The sequence below is a fragment of the Notechis scutatus genome, chromosome 2, assembly GCF_049901735.1.
Source record: "Notechis scutatus isolate UNSWTSFEM ecotype Mainland chromosome 2, rNotScu1.2, whole genome shotgun sequence".
In the NCBI taxonomy this organism is placed as follows: domain Eukaryota; kingdom Metazoa; phylum Chordata; class Lepidosauria; order Squamata; family Elapidae; genus Notechis; species Notechis scutatus.
This window is the reverse complement of record NC_142010.1, coordinates 254,334,097-254,357,489: the sequence shown is the minus strand read 5'-3', so window position 1 is coordinate 254,357,489 and position 23,393 is coordinate 254,334,097. Positions and strand designations below refer to the sequence as shown.

Below are 23,393 nucleotides of genomic sequence, written 5' to 3'. Positions count from 1 at the left end.
TTAGTATTTTCTTAAAGATACAGTATTAAAATGTCTATCCTGGTTTATATATTTCCAACCCAAATAGCTGTTAGGTGACTTATATTCGTAACACCAGCGCTGACGGTAAGGTAAGTTTTCATGCTTAAAATTACTTGTTTTAAAATGCTCCACGCGCCCCCACAGAACCGGTAGTAAAATATTTTGAAATCCACCACTGAACCTACTGGTACCCTTTGTGGCTTTAGTGCATCACGTGTAGATTTTGCACCGTTATAAATGAAGCACAGATGGCATTCAAAGAACTGTTACAGGGGAGTAATCATTTGTTTAATCATTAGATTAAAGTAATGATCTATCACTGATACTTCTTACTTTGGAAGCTGGCAGTTGATGGTTGCTCTTTTTTAGATCATCTCATTTCCTTTCCTCCCCTTTTATAATGCAGCTCGGATACTCTTTTATTTTCCTTATAATGGTGTAGTGCCATTCCAGAACATTGTGGGGAAAATATTGTCTTCAAGGAATTAGGGGGTAAAACAACGATCAGCCCGACTGCTAAAACATGAACAGCCCTCCTATTCTTCTTACATCAAGTAGTAGGAAGGAAAGAAAAGGGAAGTTAGAGGAGGATCTGTGTCAGCCAGAACTGTAAACAAAAGCCACTTCTCAATTTGGTTAGAAGATTTTATTCCTTTTATGAAAGAGGCTGAGAAATGCCTTCTCACAACATTTTCAGGGATTGGAAATTTATTCTCCAATATTCCTTAGTTAAATTTTCCCCCAGACTGGAACATCTAGCTAAACAGAGCCTGAAGGAAGCTTGATCATAATTGCCTCTGTTTTAAGAACTTATAGTAACAATCATTTCCATGAGGTTATATAAAGGAGGCAGCTATGTTGGGGGAGGGGGAATTGAAATCTTTTAAATTAAAGTCATTGTTTGTTTGATTGTTTACATTTCATACTACTTAATCATTTATTTCCCTCAGAGAGGGTCTCCGGGTGTGTGTGTACAATTTAATCAGTAAAATTAAGCGTTATAAACAGAATATTTTTTTTAAAAATAAAATGCTATAAATATTACAAAATTTCAAATGATGAAGAGTTGCAAGATGGAGGGTGGGTTAAAGGTAAAGGTTCCCCTCGCACATATGTGCTAGTCGTTTCTGGCTCTAGGGGGTGGTGCTCATCTCTGTTACAAAGCCAAAGAGCCATCGCTGTCTGAAAATGTCTCCATGGTCATGTGGCCGGCATGACTAAACACCGAAGGTGCACGGAACGCTGTTACCTTCCCACCAAAGTGGCCCCTATTTTTCTACTTGCATTTTTACATGCTTTCGAACTGCTAGGTTGGCAGAAGTTGGTACAAGTAATGGGAGCTCACTCCGTTACGTGGCGCTAGGGATTCGAACTGCCCGAACTGACGACCTTTCTGATCGACAAGCTCAGCAGCTTAGCCACTGAGCCACTTTAGCACTTGTTAATACCTGTGGGTGGAGGTGTCTCATGAGGCCAAGCACACCCATGACCCTGTGGGCTGCTATGTCCCCAACATAAAGCTACACATTCTGGTTTTGACCCCTTTGTGGAAAGCTAAGAGACTGGGGGCTTTCCTTATCTCTGAAAGAAAGATGTTCAGGGGCAATGGCAGAATAGATCCTCTTCCTAGACCCCACCAGTCAAAATTATTTGACTGACAGGGTCTGTACCCTGCCTTCCCTTTATAATCATAAAGATTATTTGCAATTACAGGCTAAAGTAGCACAATGTTAAATACCAATATACATGGTAATTGGAATATAATATGCTGAAATGAAGATTCAGCCTAATTGTACTTAACCAATAGCATTCATTTCATATTTCTCATACTAAGGGCACGGCCTACAACTACAGAGAAATAGCATCAGTTTGGAAAAACAAAACCCAAGTAAGCTTTCTCTATTGCAAGGAAGCAGAAACAGGAAAAATTGACCACAATAATGCAATTGTACTGTACAATGTGTCAAAAGAAGTGTAGAGGGTATTGTTTGCACCAGGTTTCTTAACCTTGGAAACTTTAAGATGTGTGGTCTTTAAGTCCCAGAATTCCTCAGCCAGCATTGCTGGGGAAATGCAGGCTGGGGAATTCTGGGACTTGAAGTCAACACATCTGAATGTTGCTAAGGTGGAGAAACGCTGGTTTACAGTGTTTAATAACTTACGTTTCCTTTTCAGCCAGTTTGCAGCACCAAGCAACTATCTCCTTGTCTAGCTATATTCAGGCAGTCTGGGATCATTGTGTAATCCAAGATAGTCCAAGGACTAACCTATCTTTTCATCTCTAAAGGGGGGGTTGTTACTGCTCTCCCCTATAGTATAGTTTCTTCAGTTTGAGGTTTGGGTATAAGAGATTCAATATATCCCTAAGGGTTCCCATGTAGAAATGGCTTCTCCCAAACCAAATAAATATTCAAATGGTGCCTTTGATTTCAGGAGACAAAGTTAGAATAGAACAACAGAATTGGAAGGGACCTTGGAGGTCTTCTAGTCCAACCCCCTGCTCGGGCAAGAAACCCTACATCATTTCAGACAAATGGTTATTCAATATCTTCTTAAAAACTTCAAGTGTTGGAGCATTCACAACTTCTGGAGGCAAGTTTTTCCAATGGTTAATTGTTCTCACTGTCAGGAAATTTATCTCTTTGATTAGTTTCCATCCATTGCTTCTCGTCCTGCCTTCAGGCACTTTGGAGAATAGCTCAACTCCCTCTTCTCTGTGACAAGCCCTGAGATATTGGAATACTATTATCATGTCACCCCTAGTCCTTCTGGTCATTAAAGTAAACATACCCAATTCCAGCAACCATTCTTTATATGTTTTAGCCTCCAGTTCCCTAATCATCTTTGTTGCTCTTCTCTGCACTCTTTCTAGAGTCTCAAGATCTTTTTTTACATTGTGGTGCCCAAAACTGGATGCAATGCCCTTACCAAAACATTGTAAAGTGGTATTAACACTTCACATGATCTTGATTCTATCCCTCAATTGTTTCCTTCTTTCTGCCCTAAGAGCCTTTATTGTGCTTTACTTGTCCATTTAATTAAAACTTCAACAAATCATGTCAAGTGCTTCCCTTGAATTTATTTTAAGCAGCAAGGTATGTTCCCTTAAGCACACCAAGACCTCTCATACTGTATTTGACAAGAGACAGGGTGCTGAGTCAGCTTGCTAGTCACACAGATAGTTGAGGGGTGAGGAATAACCATATAAAAACTGAAGCTGCCCTATTTTTTGCCTGAGCTGCTCTGGGAGAAAATGAAATTGTTTTTGGGGGAGATTAGAAATAATACAAAGAATATCATGGCTGGACACCATCAAAGCTGACACCAGCCAGACCATAGAAAAATTCAAAAGATGTAGTGCTAGATTGGAAGATGTGGGGAGACCTGCCCAATAGAATCATTGAATTCTCATCATTGGCAAGAGTTGGGTATCAGGGTTCCAAGTAATATACTCATAGCAAACAGAACTCTGAGGCAAGTAGATTCCTTAAAGAACAGTTTTATTGAATATCTCATATTGGCACAGACTGGTGAAAACTGGCTCTAAAGATTCCTATGGTTTTCACCTAATTAAAAGTAAAACTTTTTCCCCTTTCCCAACCAATCAGTCACATGGCCCAATCGAGGTGCTGTCTGGTTGCCTGGAAACTTCACTACTCCTCTCTTCAGCCACCTGTGGAAATGTCCTTGGTTCTCAGGGGAAACTGTTTTGTTTTGGCTACAAAACCCCAACTATCTCTATTCCCCTCTTCCTATCTCTCCTTACCAGTGTAACAATACTGAAGCCTCCAAGATGACCTCAGTCAGGCCAGCTTCAGAGTTGACTTGGGCATAACTGGATGGGTAACATCATCACATCATCTTCATCAGAAATGTCCATCCACACTCCCTTTGACGGACTGTACAGTACAAGTGTCCAGTTTCCAAGCCTGAAGTAATACTTTTCTTGGCAATGTTTTACATGAGAAAATCTCCCAGTCTTGTATGATCTTCCTGAGTGTCAAGACCAGTTGCTGAAGAATTAAACTGAATATCAGAAACTGCCTCCCCACCCAAAAGCAGCTTAAATGAATTAATAGAAATTTAGAAGGATTGTTTGCATTGTTTTCTCTGCACTTAACATTCCCTCAACAGACTGTTGGCAAGTTTGAATTTCCCTTTGGTAAAACCATCCATGGGGTTATAATCAGGGGTGGGATTCTACCGGTTCGGACCAGTTCAGGCAAACCCTTCGCTCCGAAGAATAGTTAGAAGCGAACTGGTTTGCTGTGACGAGTATGTGGGCCCGCCCACCCATCCCTGTTCTTTCCTGTGCTTTATTTCTTTTTCTTTTTTAAGTACAGCTGATTCGTGCAGCAGAGCAGTTTGCTGCACCTCAGCTGTTTTATTCACAGGGACTGCAGTAGAAGGTAAGTGTTAGAGCTTTTTAAAATTTGGAGTATGCGCGCAAAGTGCACATGCGCACGCAAAGCGCGTGATCACTGAACCGGTATTTATACCAGTGGAATCCCACCCCTGGTTCTAATGCATTGCAAAGAGAGAGAACAGGCTTTGATGGTTCTTCTTCTTCATCATCATCATCAAATTTATTATTTATTTATTTATTTGATTTATTTGATTTGTCAATCGCTTACAAGATAACAGGTATAAGCATACACATGAGCAAGAATACAGGAAATAGGTATGAATAAATGGGGACAATAGGACAGGGACGGGAAGCACGATGGTGAACTTATGCACACCCCTTACAGACCTCTTAGGAATGGGGTGAGGTCAATAGTGGTTAGTTTGAGGTTAAAGGAGTGGGGGTTAGAGGATGTAACTACAGAGTCAGGTAGTGCATTCCAGGCACTGTTGCTGAAGTCGTACTTTCTGCAATCGAGTTTGGAGCGGTTTACATTGAGTTTGTATCTGTTGTGTGCTCTTGTATTGTTGCGGTTGACTGGTAGGACATCAATCGACATCATCAACAATTCAAAGGGTTCGTCGAATCAAAACTTTACTGCATAAAGTAGAGGATATTCAGATAGTCCTCGATTTACCATCACAGTTGAGCTCAACATTTCTGTTGCTAAGCAAGGTAGTTATTTAGTGAGTTTGCTCCATTTTGTGACCTTTCCTGCCAGAGTTTTTAAGTGAACCGGTGCAGTTGTTAAGTTAGTTGCAAGGTTGTTAAGTGAATCCCCCCTCGATTTTGCTTGCCAGAAGGTCGCAAAAGGGGATCACATGAGCCTGGGACACCACAACCATCATAAATAAATGGGAGTTGTCAAGCATCTGAATTTTGAGCATGTGATCATGTAGATGCTGCAAGGGTTGTAAGTGTGAAAAACGGTCATAAGTCATTTTTTTTCAGTGCTGTTGTAACTTCGGTCACTAAACGAATGGTTGTAAGTTGAAAACTGCCTGGATAGTTTTTGTTTTATACTGATTAATATTTCAGATTTATAACCTGGGTAACAACAGTATTAACACAGTAATAGAGGAGTGGATGTTATATTCTGCTATTTATTCTGCTAGTTGTTAATATATCGTTCTAGGTATTTGTTTCATTCTGTTTTTGTTCTTTAAAATTTTGCTGGCTATTGATGGAGTGGAGTGGAGCGGAGCGGAACGGAACAGAACAGAACAGAACAGAATAAAATAGGAGTGGAGTGGAATGGAATGGAATAGAATAATGGAATGAGAATAGAGTAGAGTAGAGTAGAGTAGAGTAGAGTAGAGTAGAGTAGAGTAGAGTAGAGTAGAGTAGAGTAGAACCACATGACCCTGCTGATTTGGTTGCTCTGGTGATAATATGGAAGCATTTTGCCCTTATCTCCTTCCAGGATGTTCTTTTTGATTTCCCAAACCATCTTGAGATTTCCTAGTAGTGTCCCTAGTAGTGCATTCAGTCTGTGCACACTTCTGCTAAAGGGGCTAACCATGCACATGCATATGGCAACCACTGGGAAAGAGGTAGCTGCTTTAATGAGATTTTTTTTTTTTTTGAAGATAGCTAATTTACCCTCTCATGGGTTCTGAAGTCTTCTTTAAGGATTTGAGATTCCTGACTAAACAAGTTTTCATTTGTTTCCTTGATAATGAACCAAGATCTAAATGTTGACCCTCTACCAATTTTACTTTTACTGTGTACAGGAGGGAAGGGAAAAGGGGTGTTAGAGGCTTGTAAAAAAAGGCAAGTGACACAGCATTAAAGTATAATAACTGCTGTGCAATGAGACATGGTGGAATAGACAGACCTGGTTATCTAATCAGCCCTCAGCAGTTAATGAATTCGGAATCATGCCCTTGGTGGAATTTATGTCAGATATCACAAAATTCTGTAGAGAAAAGAAAATTTAGATCAGCCAGGAGAGGCATTTAAAAAGGAAAGGGGGGGATCCTCATTTCATTCAGTTTTCTAAAAACCTATGCAGAATACATTAAAAGCCTTGGCGTGAATATACAATGTCTTTCAACCCTAAAAGGATTGAGGAGCATCACATTAAAACTGATTTATTTTTCTCCCCAATATATCTGTTTCCCCATATATGATGCAAAGAGCTTCTGATAGTTGGCTTACCTTTTGGATGATACAGTATAATCATGGATTTTTCCCTTTTAGAATGCTAAAGAATATGTTTGATGTTGCATAGAAGGGAAAGTTAACAATTACTATGTGTAGGCTCCCACGGAGAGAGTTAAAGAGACAGGGAGCTTAAGGCATTCTATTTCATGTGGACGAAGGATGCATGAGAAAAAGAATAATTGAGTTCTGCAAATGTGTGCTTACAATGTTTGGAAGACTATAATAATTTGTAAATTGTTGTGGTTGTCTTCAGTACATATAATCTAATGAAAAAAATATAATACTACTTTTAAGTATCTTGAACAATTTGACAATTATTTTTTTTCCCAGTTCAATATTTAGCTCCCTCTTCTTTAAGTCCCAGTTCATATTTATGACATACATTAATGTAAATCAAATAAAAATAAACATACTTTTTGTGCCACCTTAGCTGATTCCAGCCAGACTTCCAAAAAAAAACCAGGACTATTGAGAAATGGGGATTACTTACTCCTTGAGGAGGTATATAAATTACTGTTACATAATTGTTAACAGTGATGCTAAATTATACTTTGACGGACGTTAGGTGTGCTTGGGTAACAATAGTCAAAGAAGCCAGCCATTCTTGACATATGTACAAATTGACAGAAATGCCACAACTGGTCCATAGACTGAATCGTGCAAAAAGCAAATCTTCACTTCCAGCCTTCCACTGTGTTTATAGCAGAACAATTTAAAATCATAGATTCATAGGGCTGGTGGAGACTTTAGAGGTCATCTAGTCCAACCCTCTGCTCAAGGCAGGAGACCTTATTACATCCCAGACAAATGACTGTCCAAACTTTTCTTGAAAACCTCCAGCGATGAAGCACCCACAGCTCTGGGAGACAAGATGTTCCATTGATGAATTGTTCTTACTTTCAGGAAATTTCTCCTTGATTTCAGATTGGATCTCTCTTTAACAAGCTTCAAACCATTGTTTCTTGTCTTGCCCTCTGATGCTTTAGAGAATAAGTTGACCCACTCTTCTCTGTGACACCTGGAAGTACTGGAAGATAGCTATCACTTCACACCTTGTCCTTCTCTTCATTAGACCAGATATAGCAATAGCAACAGCACTCAGAGTTATATACCACTTTACAGTACTTTACAGCCCTCTCTAAGCAGGTTACAGAGTCAGCCTATTGCCCCCAACAATATGAGTTCTCATTTTACCAACCTCGGAAGGATGGAAGGCTGAGTCACCCTTGAGCCTGGTGAGATTGAAACTGCAGTCAGCTGGAAGTCAACAGAAGTAGTCTGCATTACTGCACTCTAACCACTGCACCACCATAGCTCCTATATACCTAATTCCCTTGATCATTCATCATATGGTTTAGCCTCCAGGCCCCTTATCAACTTAGTTGCTTTTCTCTTCACTCTTTCTAGGGTCTCGGCATCTCTTTTGTGTCACTGTGACTAAATTGGACACAGTATTCCAAGTGTGGAGTATTCCGAGTGCGAAACACCATTTCACAGCATGCACATTTCTGTTGCAACATTCCCATGAGCAACTGAACCTTGGGAGATGAGTGGCTCCATTCAAGAATGTAGTTAACTAAAAGTATCAGTTCAAAAGAGTAGCCTAGATTCATATTGTGCCAGGAAGTGAATCCTTTGGTTTTTCAAATCATTCATTACGAGACTGTGCTAGCTTTCACCTAGGTCTAAAATTGGGAATTTGGGGAGAGTCAGATTGATGAGAATTATTCTCCTTTGCTCCATCTGTGGCATAATTTTATTCAAAACTGTCACTTCCAATTTTCACATTAATTTTAATTGCAGACTGGATTCTGTAAGGCAACTGAATATTAAAGGTTCTTAGCAAGTGCCTTTGCCAAGGGACAAATTTCAAACAATACACTTTCTCTGCCAAACCCTATTAAGACACTTCTTCATATACATGAGATGAATACTGTATGGATATCATTTAGTATTCTTGGTCATGTATGAATCTTTCATTAGGTATAATTGAAAGCAGGCCACTGTTCGGCTTCATCCTTGGAATCCTACTCATGTCTCTTTGAGAATAGGTAGAAGCAGCAGATAATCCTGTTCTATCTAGTTTTCCTATTGCTTAAAGACTTCAGATAGAAATCTTGATTGGAAGCTCATTGTTTTTTTTTCAGATATGACATAGGAAGATGATATAAGGTCAGCATTCTCTAAACCAGTGGTGGGATTCAAAAAAAAATTTACTACCAGTTCTGTGGGTGTAGCTTGGTGGATGTGGCAGGGGAAGGATACTGTAAAATCTCCATTTCCACCCCATTCCAGGGGAAGGTTACTGCGAAATCCACATTCCCTCCCCACCCCACTAACCTGCTTTCCAGCTCTGTTCTCCTGTGCAGGATAACAAAAGAAGACCCAGCCGATCAGCTGGGACTTGGGAGGCAGAGAATAGATGGGGGGCGGGGTCAGTCAGAGGTGGGATTTGCCGGTTCTCCGAACTACTCAAAATTTCCGCTACTGGTTCTCCAGAACTGGTCAGAACCTGCTGAAAACCACCTCTGCTCTAAACATAATGCTAGTCCAGTCTTCATCAAATTGGCATCATCCAGACATAGATGCAAAAGTAGATAGTATCTTAGAATTCTGGTAATTGTAGTCCTATCACATTTAGAGAGCATCAGATGGGAAATTATGTGTTAAGTAGCTTTTTGAAGATGTATACAAACCCAACAAGGTGTTTTTTTTTCTGCTATAGAAGACATGAATTCTTGAGTCGACCATTAAGAAATTACACTTATGCTAATGGATAGCAAAGTAAATGAAGCAATTAATAAGGGATTAGATCTATCAAGGATGCCTTTTTGGATTGAATATTGTTACGTTGGTGACTTGAATATGACACTGGAATGTTATGTGAAAGGATTTTTCTTCCAACGTTGGATTGAAATTTGACACAAGACTTTTCCCTCCAATTTATCTTTCCATCTCATTAGTATTTATTTCTAAATTTGGGGAATCTTTTATCTGCCAATTGTAGGATGGAGGCAAGGATGATATGAAAGGGTCTTTGAATCTAAAATATGTACTATAATACTTTTTTAACCCCTTGCTGTGATGCAATGTGTAGGTGAAGTGACGAGAATGTTGTCAGAAGCACCCAGTTTCCCAGAGAGGAGGCAGAACATCCCAGAGAGGGAGTCCACACAATATCTAAGACAAGGGTGTCAAATGCCGGCCCATGGGGTGCTTAGATCTGGCCTGCGGGGCCCCCCTGGAAACAGCAAACAGCATGGTGCCTCTGCCAGCAAAAATTGAGTTTGGCTTCGTTTTCAGCTGCAATGGCCTCCTGCAGCCCTCTGCCAGTGAAAACAGAACCCAAGGAGACTGTTATGGCCAAAAACAGAGCCTCGACGAATGATGTCGGTCTGGCCATGCCCACCTTGGCCATGCCCACCTTGGCCATGTCTATCCCAGCCATGCCCATCTTGGCCACGCCCCCAGGCCCCCGAGGTCAAACACAACCCTGATGCAGCCCTCAGTGAAATGGAGTTTGACACTCCTGGTCTAATTCTATTCTCCAAAGTATCTAAAAGCAGAACAAGAAGCAACGAATGGCAACTAATGAAGGAGAGAACCAGCCTAGAATTAAGGAGAAAATTTCTGATATTGAGAACAATCAACCAATGGCTTTGCCTTTAGAAATTGTGGGAGCTCTGACACTATAGATTTAAAAAGAGAGAGATTAAAAAGTTAGAAGGTTATATAGCTTTAACCTTGCAAGATTCTGCCTACTTGGTGTAAGCAAATAAAGTTTCAAACTTGAGTGGATCGCACTGTATCATTTCTGGGACACGAGCCTGCTATTTGCCATCCCATTATGTCAGAAATACTTTTATATTGCCTTGATGCAAATATGTTTCCTTTCATTACAGTTGGACAGAGGAGGGATTTTTTTTTGTAAAATAGGAAACTAAAATGGAGATAGTTCCTCCTGCCCTGAGAATTTGAAAATGGAGTGTTGGAAATATTGTCAGAGCACTGCAATTCATAGAGAGAGTATTCCTACATCTCAGCCAACTCTTCAGTTAGGGCAATTTTAAGAAAATCTGCCAAGTGTTTTTTTTTAATCTTTCTTGGGATCCTGGCTGCCAGTTCAATAGAGAAAGAGGGATGGAACTCCAGTTAATTGTTATAAATACCAAAACAGAACTAACACAAACACCCCCCCCACAAAAAAAAAAAACCTCCACCAAAAGCAAAGAAGAAAAACCCAATTGTCCCTGCCTAACTACAATATATATTTTTCTTTAACCATATGAAAACAGTTCCTAAATATTTAGATCTTGAAGGTTTTCCTCAGTAGAACTCAAAAAAATGCAATGCAAACCAATGAAAAAAATGAACACAGAAACAAAATGGCAACCAATGTAGTTCAGGAAGAAAAGTATAACACACTCTGTTCTAAGAGACACATAACCGCCAGTGCCGCTGCACTCTGTACCAGCTGAATATAGTCCTATTCAGAAGTCTCTTTGACACAGTATGAGGAATCATGAAGATGAGTTAACTTAGCTCTAGGAAAATCATGTGAAGTGTCCTCTGATTTGGACAGAAACAGAGTGAAGAGGAATAAGGTTAGACAATCAGTGATAGTCCTATTCAGAAGTCTCTCTGACACATGGCTGACCAATAAAGATACTGTACAGCAGGGATGTCAAACTTGATTTCATTGAGGGGCGCATCAGGGTTGTGTTTGATCTTGGGAGGCTGGGTGGGCCTGGCCAGGGTGGGTGTGTGGCCAGCTCGACATCACTCGTGTGTTAGGGATCCCTGTGGTGGCCTGAGCGCTCTGCCAGAAAAAACAGAACTCGGAAGGGCTGTGCGCGGCTTTCCTGAGCTCTGTTTTCACTAGCAGAGGGTTGCGGGACCTCAGGAGAGCCCTGTGTGACTCTCCTGAACTCCTGAACTTTTGCTGAGGCACCATGGGCTGGTCCTTCACAGTTTCCAAGGCAGCCCCACAGGCGAGATCTAAGCACCCCACAGGCTGGATCTGGACTTGAGTTTGACACCCCTGTTGTACAGCATTGTTAGGCAAAGTGCCTGGGAACCTTCTTCTTTTACTTGTCAAATATTTTGAAACCATATGTCCATGGAGATTCTCAATCATTCAAATCATGGTTGTCCCAAAGGTGCTTTTCTTCAGAACTGAAGAAGCTTCTTGGATGAGAAGCGAAACATTTTCAAGGGAAAGCACCAAGAAAGCTCTTTTGGAAAAACACCTTGGTTTTTGAAACAATAGGATAATGTTTAGGATTCTATTTGATTTTGAACTCGAGTTGGGTTATTGCCTACAGTTTAATGAAGAGTTTGTGGCTGTACTTCAGGACTTCTAGCAATATGTAAAAAGCATTTCACCAGACCCTTTGTAATTGAATCTTTCTTTTGATAATTATCATGAAAAGCCAGCAAGATCACCTTTTTGAAAGGGCTTAAAATGTTAACTGCTTCAGTCAGAACTAGCTTTCAGAACTAGCTTTCAGAACTATCACACAGAAGGATTCATGTCTAATTATTCAAAGGAACAATCTCTCTTCCATCTCATTTTCACATTTAATTAAGCTTTCCAGATGATACCTCACATCTAAAAAGAAAACAATGTGGATTACTCCCCCCATTCAGAAAAAGCAACATCTAACTTCATTAGTAATGAGTCACAGATGATCCAAGTCACACTTGCGTTTCCAGCCCCTCAAAATGACTCTGAGAAATGCTAAAATCTCGCCTTTTCTGCCCATCAATCTGCCAAGGATAAGTGTGAAGTGGCACCATCTTGAAATAAAACATGGTTAACATAATTGTTGACTTGATGTGTCAATGTACATCCCAGAACGTGTCAAAAATCTGACAATATTGTATTTGCTTTGCAGTGGAACATCCTGACAAAATGGCTAATGATCAAGGTAAGATGTTCTTTCTATACCTCCTTTCCTTTTAGAATCAGTGCTAATCCTTACTTTCCCTCCCTTGCGTTCGCCTCTTCACCTGACTAGCACACCTGATGAGCAGGGACCGGCATGATAATTAATCTTGTTAATGAAGTTCTGCTCACATGAGGCAACTGTTTTGATGGGAGATATGTAAATTTCCTGGAGAGGAAATTGTTTTGTCTGTTCTGAAGGACCAATTAAAATGTCAGGCTCCTTTGTATGTTTTTCCCCCGTCTCCCTGCTATGCTTTGAATAATTCACATTAAGTATAATTAAGCCCAGCATAATTTCCATAACATACATACTTTTGTGGATGATAGATTGAATTTCCGAAGCATCTTGGTAAGGTACATGCCTGTATTCATACATATGTATACACTTGCGATAGGGGAAAAAAATAAGAAATCACCTCTCATTCTGGGAGTCCTTACTCAATAAAACTTTTATCAACTTTTTGAGGCATTGTATTGTCACTTTTCTTATTTTTTTAAAAAAAAGAACATTTGTTCTTTTATTATTATTTCTTCTGTTTGATAGTTTTTCACTTTGGTTTCATTTCACAAGAACCCAGAAATGCGAGTTGGTAACATTTAGATCCCTGCTTGCTAAGCTTTAAAAAAAACAACCCTAGAATGCTGTTTTTAAGATTCTAAAAGAAAATGGACTTTTCTTGCCATTTGATCCCACTGATTTAGCTACAGAAAATATCACATAGTATTGAACTTCATAGCTTAATTTCATGTGCTGAAGAATCCAGTGTGGAGAAATGATGTTTATTGAATTCACACTCATAATATGCAAATTGCATCTTAGAATAATCCTTTGCCTACCTAGTTATATTCTAAAAATTAAAATATTCTTCCAAAAGCATCATAGGACATCCAAATCACATTACATTGAGAACATGTTGCATTGTGGTGTCCGATTAATTTATCTGTGAGTAAAATATGTAGCATGCACAGAGAGAAACAGACTGGATCGTTCTGCTAAGAAATGACTTTTATATTCTGACTCAAGAATCTATCCTTCTCTCTCTAGATTACACAGTATAGTGCCAGTGCAGTGATGCCAATACTTGCTTTGGATCTAAGAATCTTAAGATTCCAACAAATGTAATTTTGAAGTTGGTGCTCAATGGCCTATACAGAGCCCATAAATCAGCTGACAAAATAACAGTGTGCATAAAATCTTGACAAATGCACACATGATCGACAATCCTAGAGGTGACAATAGAGCTTTTGACTGATGTGGCAGGGCAGGGCAGAACAAGCTCACTTTCTTTTACACTTACACATTGTGTTTTAGAACCTCGTCTGTAAGTTTCTAATTTTATGGCTAAATGTTTCCTGAGAGTCAGGAATATATATTCAATCCTCGATATAAAAGCCAAATTTGAAGCAAAGAGTTATGACACCTTCAAATATTATTTTTCCTAAAAGAAATCTCTACAGAATAGACCAAATGAATCCATACAAACATTTTTTTGCTAGAGTTTGCAATTCCATTTCCAGAATTACACAAGTAATTCTAAAAGACAGAGAACTTCCCACAGTCTTACTATAGACTTGCTCCAAATAATCTGAGCAATTTAAAAATAAAATTAAAAAAACATATACTTTAAAAAAAACCTAATCTATGTTCTGCGAGTCCCTTGGACTGCAAGGCAATTAAAACAGTCAGTCCTAGAGGAGATCAACCCTGACTGCTCTTTAGAAGGCCAGATCCTGAAGATGAAACTGAAATTAGAAGGAAGGACTCACTGGAGAAGAGCATAAAGATTGAGGGCAATAGAAGAGAGGGACGGCAGAGATTAAGATGGCTGGATGGAGTCACTGAAGCAGTCTGCATGAGCTTAAATGGACTCCAGAAGATGGTAGAGGACAGGAAGTCCTGGAGGAACATTGTCCATGGGGTCGCAATGGGTCGGATATGACTTCACAACTAACAACAAATGTTCAACCCAAAGATCTTTAGAGACAGAACAACATCCCCCAAAGCAGCAAGATCTTTAAAAGAAAGAAGACAGAAAAGGGATATCAGGTCTTTCCCTTTTCCCTTTTCTCACAATATTTTAATTGATTACGTGCCATTCAACCATCACTGAGTCTTAATGACCACGTAGATAGATTTCCTGCATGATGATCTGCCTCCGACCTGGACCTTCATGTCTTCCAATGGAATACTATCACTGGTGCAATTGATTTCATCCACCCTGCTTCTGGTTGTCCACTTCATCACTTTCTTTCCATCTTTCCTAGCATTACCGCCTTCTCCAAAGAGTTAGATCTTTGCATAATATACCCAGATCTATTTGAGCCTCATTATTTGGGTCTGGAGTGAGAATTCTGGGTGGCCATCTCAAAATTGGAGTGCCAATAAAAGAAAAGTAAGAAAGAAAGGGGCAATTCCAGAGTAATTGGAAGAAAGGGAGGATGGGAGAGAGATGGGGGGAGGGGGGAGGGAGGGAGGGAGAGGGGGAGAGAGAAGTAAAATAGCTATGTTCCCAAATTCAGATTTTAATCCATGCCTAAAACTAATTAAGAAATGTAGGCAGGAAACCCTACACCATTTCAGACAAATGGTTATCCAACATCTTAAAAAAACTTCCAGTGTTGGAGCATTCATAACTTCTGGAGGCAAGTTGTTCCAATGATTAATTGTTCTAACTGTCAGGAAATTTCTCCTTAGTTCTAAGTTGCTTCTCTCCTTGATTAGTTTCCACCCATTGCTTCTTGTCCTGACCTCAGGTGCTTTGGAGAATAGCTTGACTCCTTCTTTGTGGCAACCCCTGAGATATTGGAACACTGCTATCATGTCTCCCCTAGTCCTTCTTTTCGTTAGACTATAGACATACCCAGTTCCTGCAACCCTTCTTCATATGTTTTAGCCTCTGGTCCCCTAATCATCTTTGTTGCACTTCTCTGCACTCTTTTTAGTTTCAAAATCTTTTTTACATCATGGCAACCAAAACTGAATGCAGTATTCCAAGTGTGGCTTTACCAAGGCATTATGGTATCTTTGGTTAGAGAATTTCACAATAGACTTTCACCAAGCACTGTTGTTTAATTTCAGTGTATCACTTTTTAAGGCAGTTTTTAAATAACAAAAACTTTTTAAAGTAAAAACAAAAAATACCATTAATTTATAATTCACACTTTCTACTATACAGTATATGTGTACTGCATATATACACAACACATACAGACACACAGAGAGATGTATAAACAAGGACTTAGCTTGGGCTTCTATCACTTCTGTCAATCTGTGTTTGCCAAATATTCATGATTAAAAAAAAGTTGCCACTGTTAGTACCAGTTATAAATAGACACACCAATCTACTGTATTTGCTCTGACTACACATGTTAGAACACAAATTAGGTACCATCAATGTAGCAATTTTGAATAAATATAAAACAAATCAAAGGCAAGGATTTTCTATTATTTGGGTTACAGCTAATTTTCCTGCCTACGCTCTACCACTAGAAGAAACTGAAATTTGAAAAGCTAAATGATAAAAAGAACAAGAGAAAGTGCTTGAAAGCTAGAAATGCATTTATTGTGCACTTACTTTTGTTGCATAAAACTGTTGCTTTGGTAAGTGGTGTTCTGTGCCAGATTGGTTCAATTAAGATTTAAAGAGATGTGGATATCTCAAATTTTGGAAGGGAAAGTGAATATTGTAAAATAGCACAGCATTTTGGAAGAAGTGTGTGGTGCTTTTTCTTAATTTGATACAATTTTGACTGAGAAAAGGAAATACTTCAGATAAAAGGTATGATTTTTTTAAAAACAGTTTAAAAACCATGTTGTAACTTGGCAGACCGAGAATGCCTGAAAAATATATTATTCTATCACAGTCTTTTTCAAACTTTAAGCGGTATGGATCTTCACTCCCAGTTGACCAGGTGGTTCTGAGAGTTGAAGTGCACACATGCTACAGTTCTCAAGTTTGAAAAACATTTATCTTAGTCAATGGTTGTAAGCTTTGGTGGTAGTGTTGGGGAAACCAACACATTTGTCCCACATGTTCTGTAGAAAGATCCATGGTCCATTGACTGGACACTTTCGGCAAGATTAATATCATAAAGTCAACCAGTGTCTTTAAATTCTCACAAGTGTCGAGACTCTAGAAAGAGTGCAGAGAAGAGCAACAAAGTTGATTAGGGGACTGGAAGCTAAAACAGATAAAGAACAGTTGCTGGAATTGGGAATGGGGCCGGATGCGTTACATACTGGCCCTGGCCCTGCCCAGTTTAGTGAAAGGGGAGAAAGTCCCAATACATCACGTGACGCCACTGTGACAATGCGAGTTTGACACCCCTGGTCTAGTTTAATGAAAAGAAGGACTAGGGGTGACATGATAGCAGTGTTCCAATATCTTAGGGGTTGCCACAGAGAAGAGGGAGTCAAGCTATTATCCAAAGCACTGAAGGCAGGACAAGAAGCAATGGATGGAAACTGATCAAGGAGAGAAGCAACCTAGAACTAAGGAGAAATTTCCTGACAGAGAGAACAATTAATCAGTGGAACAACTTGCCTCCAGAAGTTGTGAATGCTCCAACACTGGGAGTTTTTAAGAAGAGATTGGACAACCATTTGTCTGAAATAGTGTAGGATTTCCTGCCTGAGCAGGGGGTTGGACTAGAAGACCTCCAAGATTCCTTCCAACTCTATTACTCTATTTGTGATTCTATTTGTGAAGTTCCAATTCGGAAAAGCTGATTTAGTTTATTTGAGACCTCCAAGGTTATCTTCAGTTGCTGTGTCTTCCAGTCCTCCGTGTAGCATTAAAACTGCCTAACACTTTCTGTCTCATATTTTCATCTGCTATATGAAAGGTTTTTTGGGATAACTTCCTTGACTACAGCTGTCTTATGTGTCTTCTCCTAGGAATGAGGCACAGTTACTTCCATGCCTGACTATCTATGCAACAAGAGATTGATGCATTAAGGAGGCAATAGAATTGTATTTGTTGACTCTGCAAATGGGATGGTCTTGTTTTTAATGTTGTCTGTATCTTTCAAAATGCATGTTTAAAACTACATTTTTAAAAAACCCAGATGGGACAGATCTGAATTATTGTTGAGTTCTTGGTGCTCTCTAAGCTTTTGTTTGCAGATGTTTTGTTACCTGACTAAGTAACATCATCTATCATCAGTGCTAGTGTGCTTGCGGTTTGATCCCTGTTTATATAAAGTGTTTGCCCTGTCATTTTTGATATACAGTGTTCCCTTTAGTAGTTCCTTCATTAAGATATTGTTTTCTATGTGCTTGCTTGTCTGGAGTAAATCCCTGCTTATCTGAGTGCAGGCTGCTGGAGATGATGTGTTTTCATCTTTTTATTTCCTTTTTAGTTTTTATATTCTCTCTTTGAATGCTGTGTAAATGTGGCTTATCTCTATGTGTCTGTTGATAGCTGATTTGTCTGAATGCCAAGCTTCTAGGAATTCTGTAATTTTTGCATTTAGTTTGGTCTGGGATGTTCACAATTTTGTAGTTGAAACTCTATTTGAGTCTCTCCATGTGAAATTAAGGAGTTTTCATTGTGTTTTCTGACTGCTAGTTGGTGTACATGGATGTACTCTGCTAGTCTTCTTCCTGTCTGTCCTACATGGTGACTGTTACAGTCCTTACAATATATGTTGTAGATGACTTCAGATTTTATTTCTTGGGCTGCTGGGTCTTTTGGTTTGTTTAAGATGTTTTGAAGAGTTTTAGTCTGTTTCTGTGCTATGGTGATGCTCAATGGTTGTAACAGCGTGTTGATTGTATCTGAGACTTGTTGATGTATGGTAATATATTCTTTTCATAGCTTGTATTGCTTGAGTGATCAAGTGCTTTTTGATAAAGTTTGCAAGGATATCCATTTTGTTGGAAGATGTTATATAGACAGTCTAAATATGAATATTCTGAGTCAAAATGTGATCTGAATATGATGGTAGCCCTGATTGAGTGGCACAATGGCCTAGAGATGAAGGCTCATAAGAGTTAGGGTTAGGCAGCAACAGATGTTTCTCTATCAGGGCGCAAAGAGAAAATATCTGCTGCAAACCCTGCATAGGCGTCAGGAAGGGGATCTGGCCAGTAAATGCTCAGTTCCACTCAGTCACCCCAACCCCACCGTGAAGCAAAGGATTACAGGGTCGTAAAAATATAATAGTAGCCCTGATTCAGTTACAGAGATATTAGTCTATAAAAAGTAATGCAAATGTCCTTCTCTCCTGGCTCAATGTCATCCTTGCAAGGTAGTTCAGAAAAAGAAGCAAGCCCATGGGGGTACTAGCTTTACCTTTATTGTAAGGTTGCATTAAAAGAAATTTGCAAGTTCTGAAAATACATCTCTACCCCAGCCCCCTCATTTGTACAGAGCAAGAAATTGGAAGGATCCCTTCTGAGACACCTTCCATAACCGAATTTCTTCTGCAGATTCAACTGCCACTTGTCTGACCATTGTTTAGTTTGTGGCTTTTCTGTTTCCCAAGGTCATTCCCACTTAGCATTACATCTGGTCACCACATTTCTTCCATTTCCATCTGCTATGATAGAAAGCTAAGGAATTAACCACAACAAGTACAATGTTCTGGAAAGGTTTCCTGCCTTTTGTGCTGTTTCTGGCTACTATTTTTGTAAAGAAAGAAGAGTGCATGTCATTTCATTTTGATGGATATTTAGGGAAGATACCCAAAGCCCAAGCAATTGTGTCCCTTGCAAGCCGAATGATCCCAATAGCTTTCCCCCTCCCCTTCGGTTTCTTGTCATTTAAGCAGAACTTTGCAAGTCCATTTTGCAAAATCTTATTTGAAAAATCAACATGCAGACAAAATCAGAGAGGGAGCATTCTGGGGAAAACTTTGCAGAAACAAGCATATCTTCAAAAGGATTGGTATACGTATCAAAATGGGATTGATAGCTTCTTTTAAAAAAATTCTTAGAAAGACTGCCCCTCCCCCTCCCACACACAACGTTTTATAATCCAATTTTGGTCACCACAATATAAAAAAGATGGTGAGTGTCTAGAAAAAGTGCAGAGAAGAACAACCAGGATGATTAGGGGCTAGAGACTAAGACATATGAAGAACGGTTACAGGAACTGGGCATGGCTAGTCTAGTGAAAAGAAGGACCAGGGGAGACATGATAGCAGTCTTCCAATATTTGAAGGGCTGCCACAAAGAGGAGGGAGGGGTCAAGCTATTTTCCAAGGCACTCGAAGGCCAGACAAGGAATAATGGATGGAAACTGATCAAGGAGAGGTTCAACCTAGAAATAAGGAGAAACTTTCTGACAGGGAGAATAATCAACCAATGGAACAGCCTGCCTTTGGAAGTTGTGGGAGCTTCATCACTGGAGGCTTTCAAGAAGAGATTGGACTGCCATTTGTCAGAAATGGTGTAGGGTCTCCTGCTTGGGCGGGGATTGGACTAGATGACCTACAAGGTCCCTTCCAACCCTGGTAATCTGTACTCCCATCACAAGAACCTCATTTGACACACCCATACCTGAAGCCCTTCCAAAAAAGAACACTAACTCTGTCATCTCCTAAACTCCGAAGAATGAAGAAATGTTCAGAAACCAACCCACAAGCTCGCAGAACAAACCTCCATCCTCAAAGTTTTGTTTCTCTCATTTTTAGAGCTCATTTGTCACAGTCCCTGCCCAAATATTGATGATGATTCCAGGACACAGGTGTATATCTGGCAAATTCAGGCTGCATAAAACCCACCAACACTTTGAATGCAGCTGCCAACCCTCCTCTCAAGATAGAAGATAGAATACTTTATTGGCCAAGTGTGATTGGACATGCAAGGAATTTGTCTTGGTGTAAATACTCTCAGTATACATAAAGAAAAGGTACATTCGTTAAGAATCAAGAATCATAACGTACAACACTTAATGATAGTCATAGGGTACAATCAACAATCAAATCATACTAGGAAACAGTCAATATAAATCATAAGGATATAAGCAACAAAGTTACAGCCCTACAATCACAAGTGGGATGAAACTCAAAGTTTCATCGAACAGTTATCAGGAAGAATCCTCCATCATAATCTCTAAGCAAAGGACTCCATTCCAATTGCTCAATTATTCCTGAACAAGAATTGGTATGGTGCATCTGACAAGGCACTTGTCCCTGGATGTTGACTGCATTAATCTCATTAATAAAATATCTGCTGATTGTCTGAGTGAACAGACAAACAGAAGCTGAAGATTTTCTCCCCGTCTCTAAGTATTATTATTATTATTATTATTATTATTATTATTATTATTATTATTATTATTATTATTATTATTATTATTATTATTTTCTATTTGCTTTTGTAACAAAACAGGACAATTCATCCTTTTGTCTTCCTTGGATGAAAGCAAGTGTGTTGCTGCTTGGTTACATGAAGCACAGAACTGTTGCCGCTGAATGTTGCTTGGCTGCAAACCAGAAAATGTCTAGTCTGTCTTGTCACAATACTTCCACTCAGCTGGTGGTGGCATCTCTGCAAATTACTTCTATTTTCTAATTCCAGCATTCACCCAGATGCTTTGCTCTATGCTGGAGGTCTCTTTGCCACCGAAAAAACAAAAACAAAAGCAGTTTGTTTGTGTGTGTGTGTGTGTGTGTGTGTGTGTGTGTGTGTGTGTGTGTGTTTAGAGGAACATTGTCAAATGGAAGACAGTGTAGGACAATGCAGAGGGATTCAGGTGGATTTCAAAGCTATTTTTAAAGAAAGCAGAACATTTTCTTCTGATTTGGGGTATCTACAGTCAGCACAGAGATAAAGAGAGGGAAAGAATTTTTCAAGAATTCTTGTTCTTATTTGTCTCCTCACCCAAAAAGTTGCCACCGCCCCCCACTCCTGATTTTTATAAAACAGATGAAAAGGTAATACGTTCAGAGCTTAGGAATTTGAAAGAGTTCTTGCAGTTGAAATACACAGCAGGCTCTGGAGATAATAGAATATAATTGGCCATCATTCTTATTGTTTTGTTTTTAAAAAGAACTTGAAAGAGCCAGAAGATTCAGGAGTTTAGCAGCTGTTAGGATTACGTAGTCTTTGGTGGGAAGGAAGTAAACATTAATCATGATTAGTATTTTTAGAATTAAGGATCATAATAACTGTCTCTTTTCATAAACATGGCCAAGTTTTAAAATAATTATCTGTCTTCACTTTCTGGGAGAGGTAAGTAGATCAATTATAAACAGGGAGATTATAGTTTAGCAAATCAGGACTGGTAAACAACTACCATTAGCAAGACAAGATGGCTATAATCCCTGCCATAAAATACCATATGCATGCATTTTCTCTCTATACATATGAAAATGCTTATTGTTGGTCTTCTTTAGTTCAGCATTCTGAATTTATAGTGATCAACAAGATTGGGTGATCTTTAAATACATTGTATGTTCAGAATATCTGTCATTAATTTTAGGCCTGCTAAAATCTTAACTATGGAAATACGGGTTCATATGGAGATTGAAAGATATTGCATTTAGGTTTTGGAAATACAGTTCTACCAAACAACTAATGTCATTTGTCAGCCAGTCATTATGTATCAATGACTGATTAGAAGCAGGAGTGATTTATAAATTATAAAAAGCAATTATTCCCAACCTGCCTTCCATCAAGGACCTGTATACTGCATGAGTCAAAAAGAGGGCTGTGAAAATATTTACAGCCACCTCACATCCCGGACATAAACTATTTCAACTCCTTCCCTCAAAATGATGCTATAGAGTAGTGGTTCCCAAACTTTTTCGGTCCACTGCCCCCTTGGTGCTACAAACTCATCCTCGGTGCCCCCCACCCAGGGGTGGGATTCAAATTTCTGTGGGTGTGGCCTAATTTGAGGGTGTGGTTTGCTGGTCACATGACTGGGTGGGCGTGGCTTGCTGGTCATGTGACTGGGTGGGCGTGGCCAGGTGACTGGCAAACCAAATACAAGTGGTCCTCACTTAATGACCAGTTATTTAGCAAGTGTTCTAATTTATGACTGGCCTCCCCAGAGCTACTTGACCAGTTTTTGGAATTTTGACAGCTTTAGATCGGGGGTCTAAATCCCACCCCTGCCTGTGTGTGTGAGAGAGATGGAGAGAGAGAGATTGGATCAGATCTCTCTCTCTCTCTCCCACCAACGCCAGAAAGCCACCGTCAGTCAAAATTCATCTTAGTGGTCTCTGGGATTTAAAATTATGAGTTTGGTCCTGAGGTCCAAAAGTTTGGCAACCCCTGATCCAAAGGGATGAGCCTGAGAGAAGGAAAGAGAGAGAAAAGAAAGAGAAAAGGGAAAGAAAGAAAAAGGGACAAAGAAAGAGGGGTGGTGGTGGAAGGAAGGGACAGAAAGAAAAAGAAATAAAGGAGGGAAGGAGGAGAAAGATAATGAGATATCTATTCTAGTCCAATCACCTGCTCCAGCAGGGTTAGAAGGGAGTGTGTGTGTGTGTGTGTGTGTGTGTGTGTGTGTGTGTGTGTGTTCTCCTTGTAATTTACCAGTCCATTTTGGTTTTGCCTTCTTCAGAATTGGCACTGTAATACATTGGGGAAAAGTAATTTTTAGGGTGGAGATCTGGTCCAATGGATCCTGTTTAAAGCCTCAACAAAATGTGAGAGCTTCCTGATAGTCTTGACCATGTTTCGTCCACAAAACATTTAAAAGAAGCCAAAGAGGTTTCAATGTGCTGGCAAAGAAGTTTCAATGTGGAAAAGGGCCTCAGTCTAAACTAGGCCTCATTCAATCTGATGCATCAGGTCTCTCTCTCTCTCTCTCTCTCTCCCTCCCTCCCTCCTTCCTTCCTTCCCTCCCTCTCAGACTGGCTTTGCTCTACTTTCCCGATGTGACTGTGGAGCCAGCG

The 23,393-nt window shown here is 39.6% G+C and overlaps 1 protein-coding gene across 1 annotated transcript in view; it reads left to right on the top strand.

Annotated features, from left to right (window-relative positions):
- The window catches only part of DCC (DCC netrin 1 receptor), a 729,366-nt gene that overhangs the window by 598,192 nt on the left and 107,781 nt on the right, over positions 1-23,393 (top strand). The window contains exon 21 of the mRNA XM_087954238.1: positions 12,490-12,522. Coding sequence (XP_087810364.1) covers positions 12,490-12,522 — 33 coding nt within the window. The remainder of the gene's footprint in view (positions 1-12,489; positions 12,523-23,393) is intronic.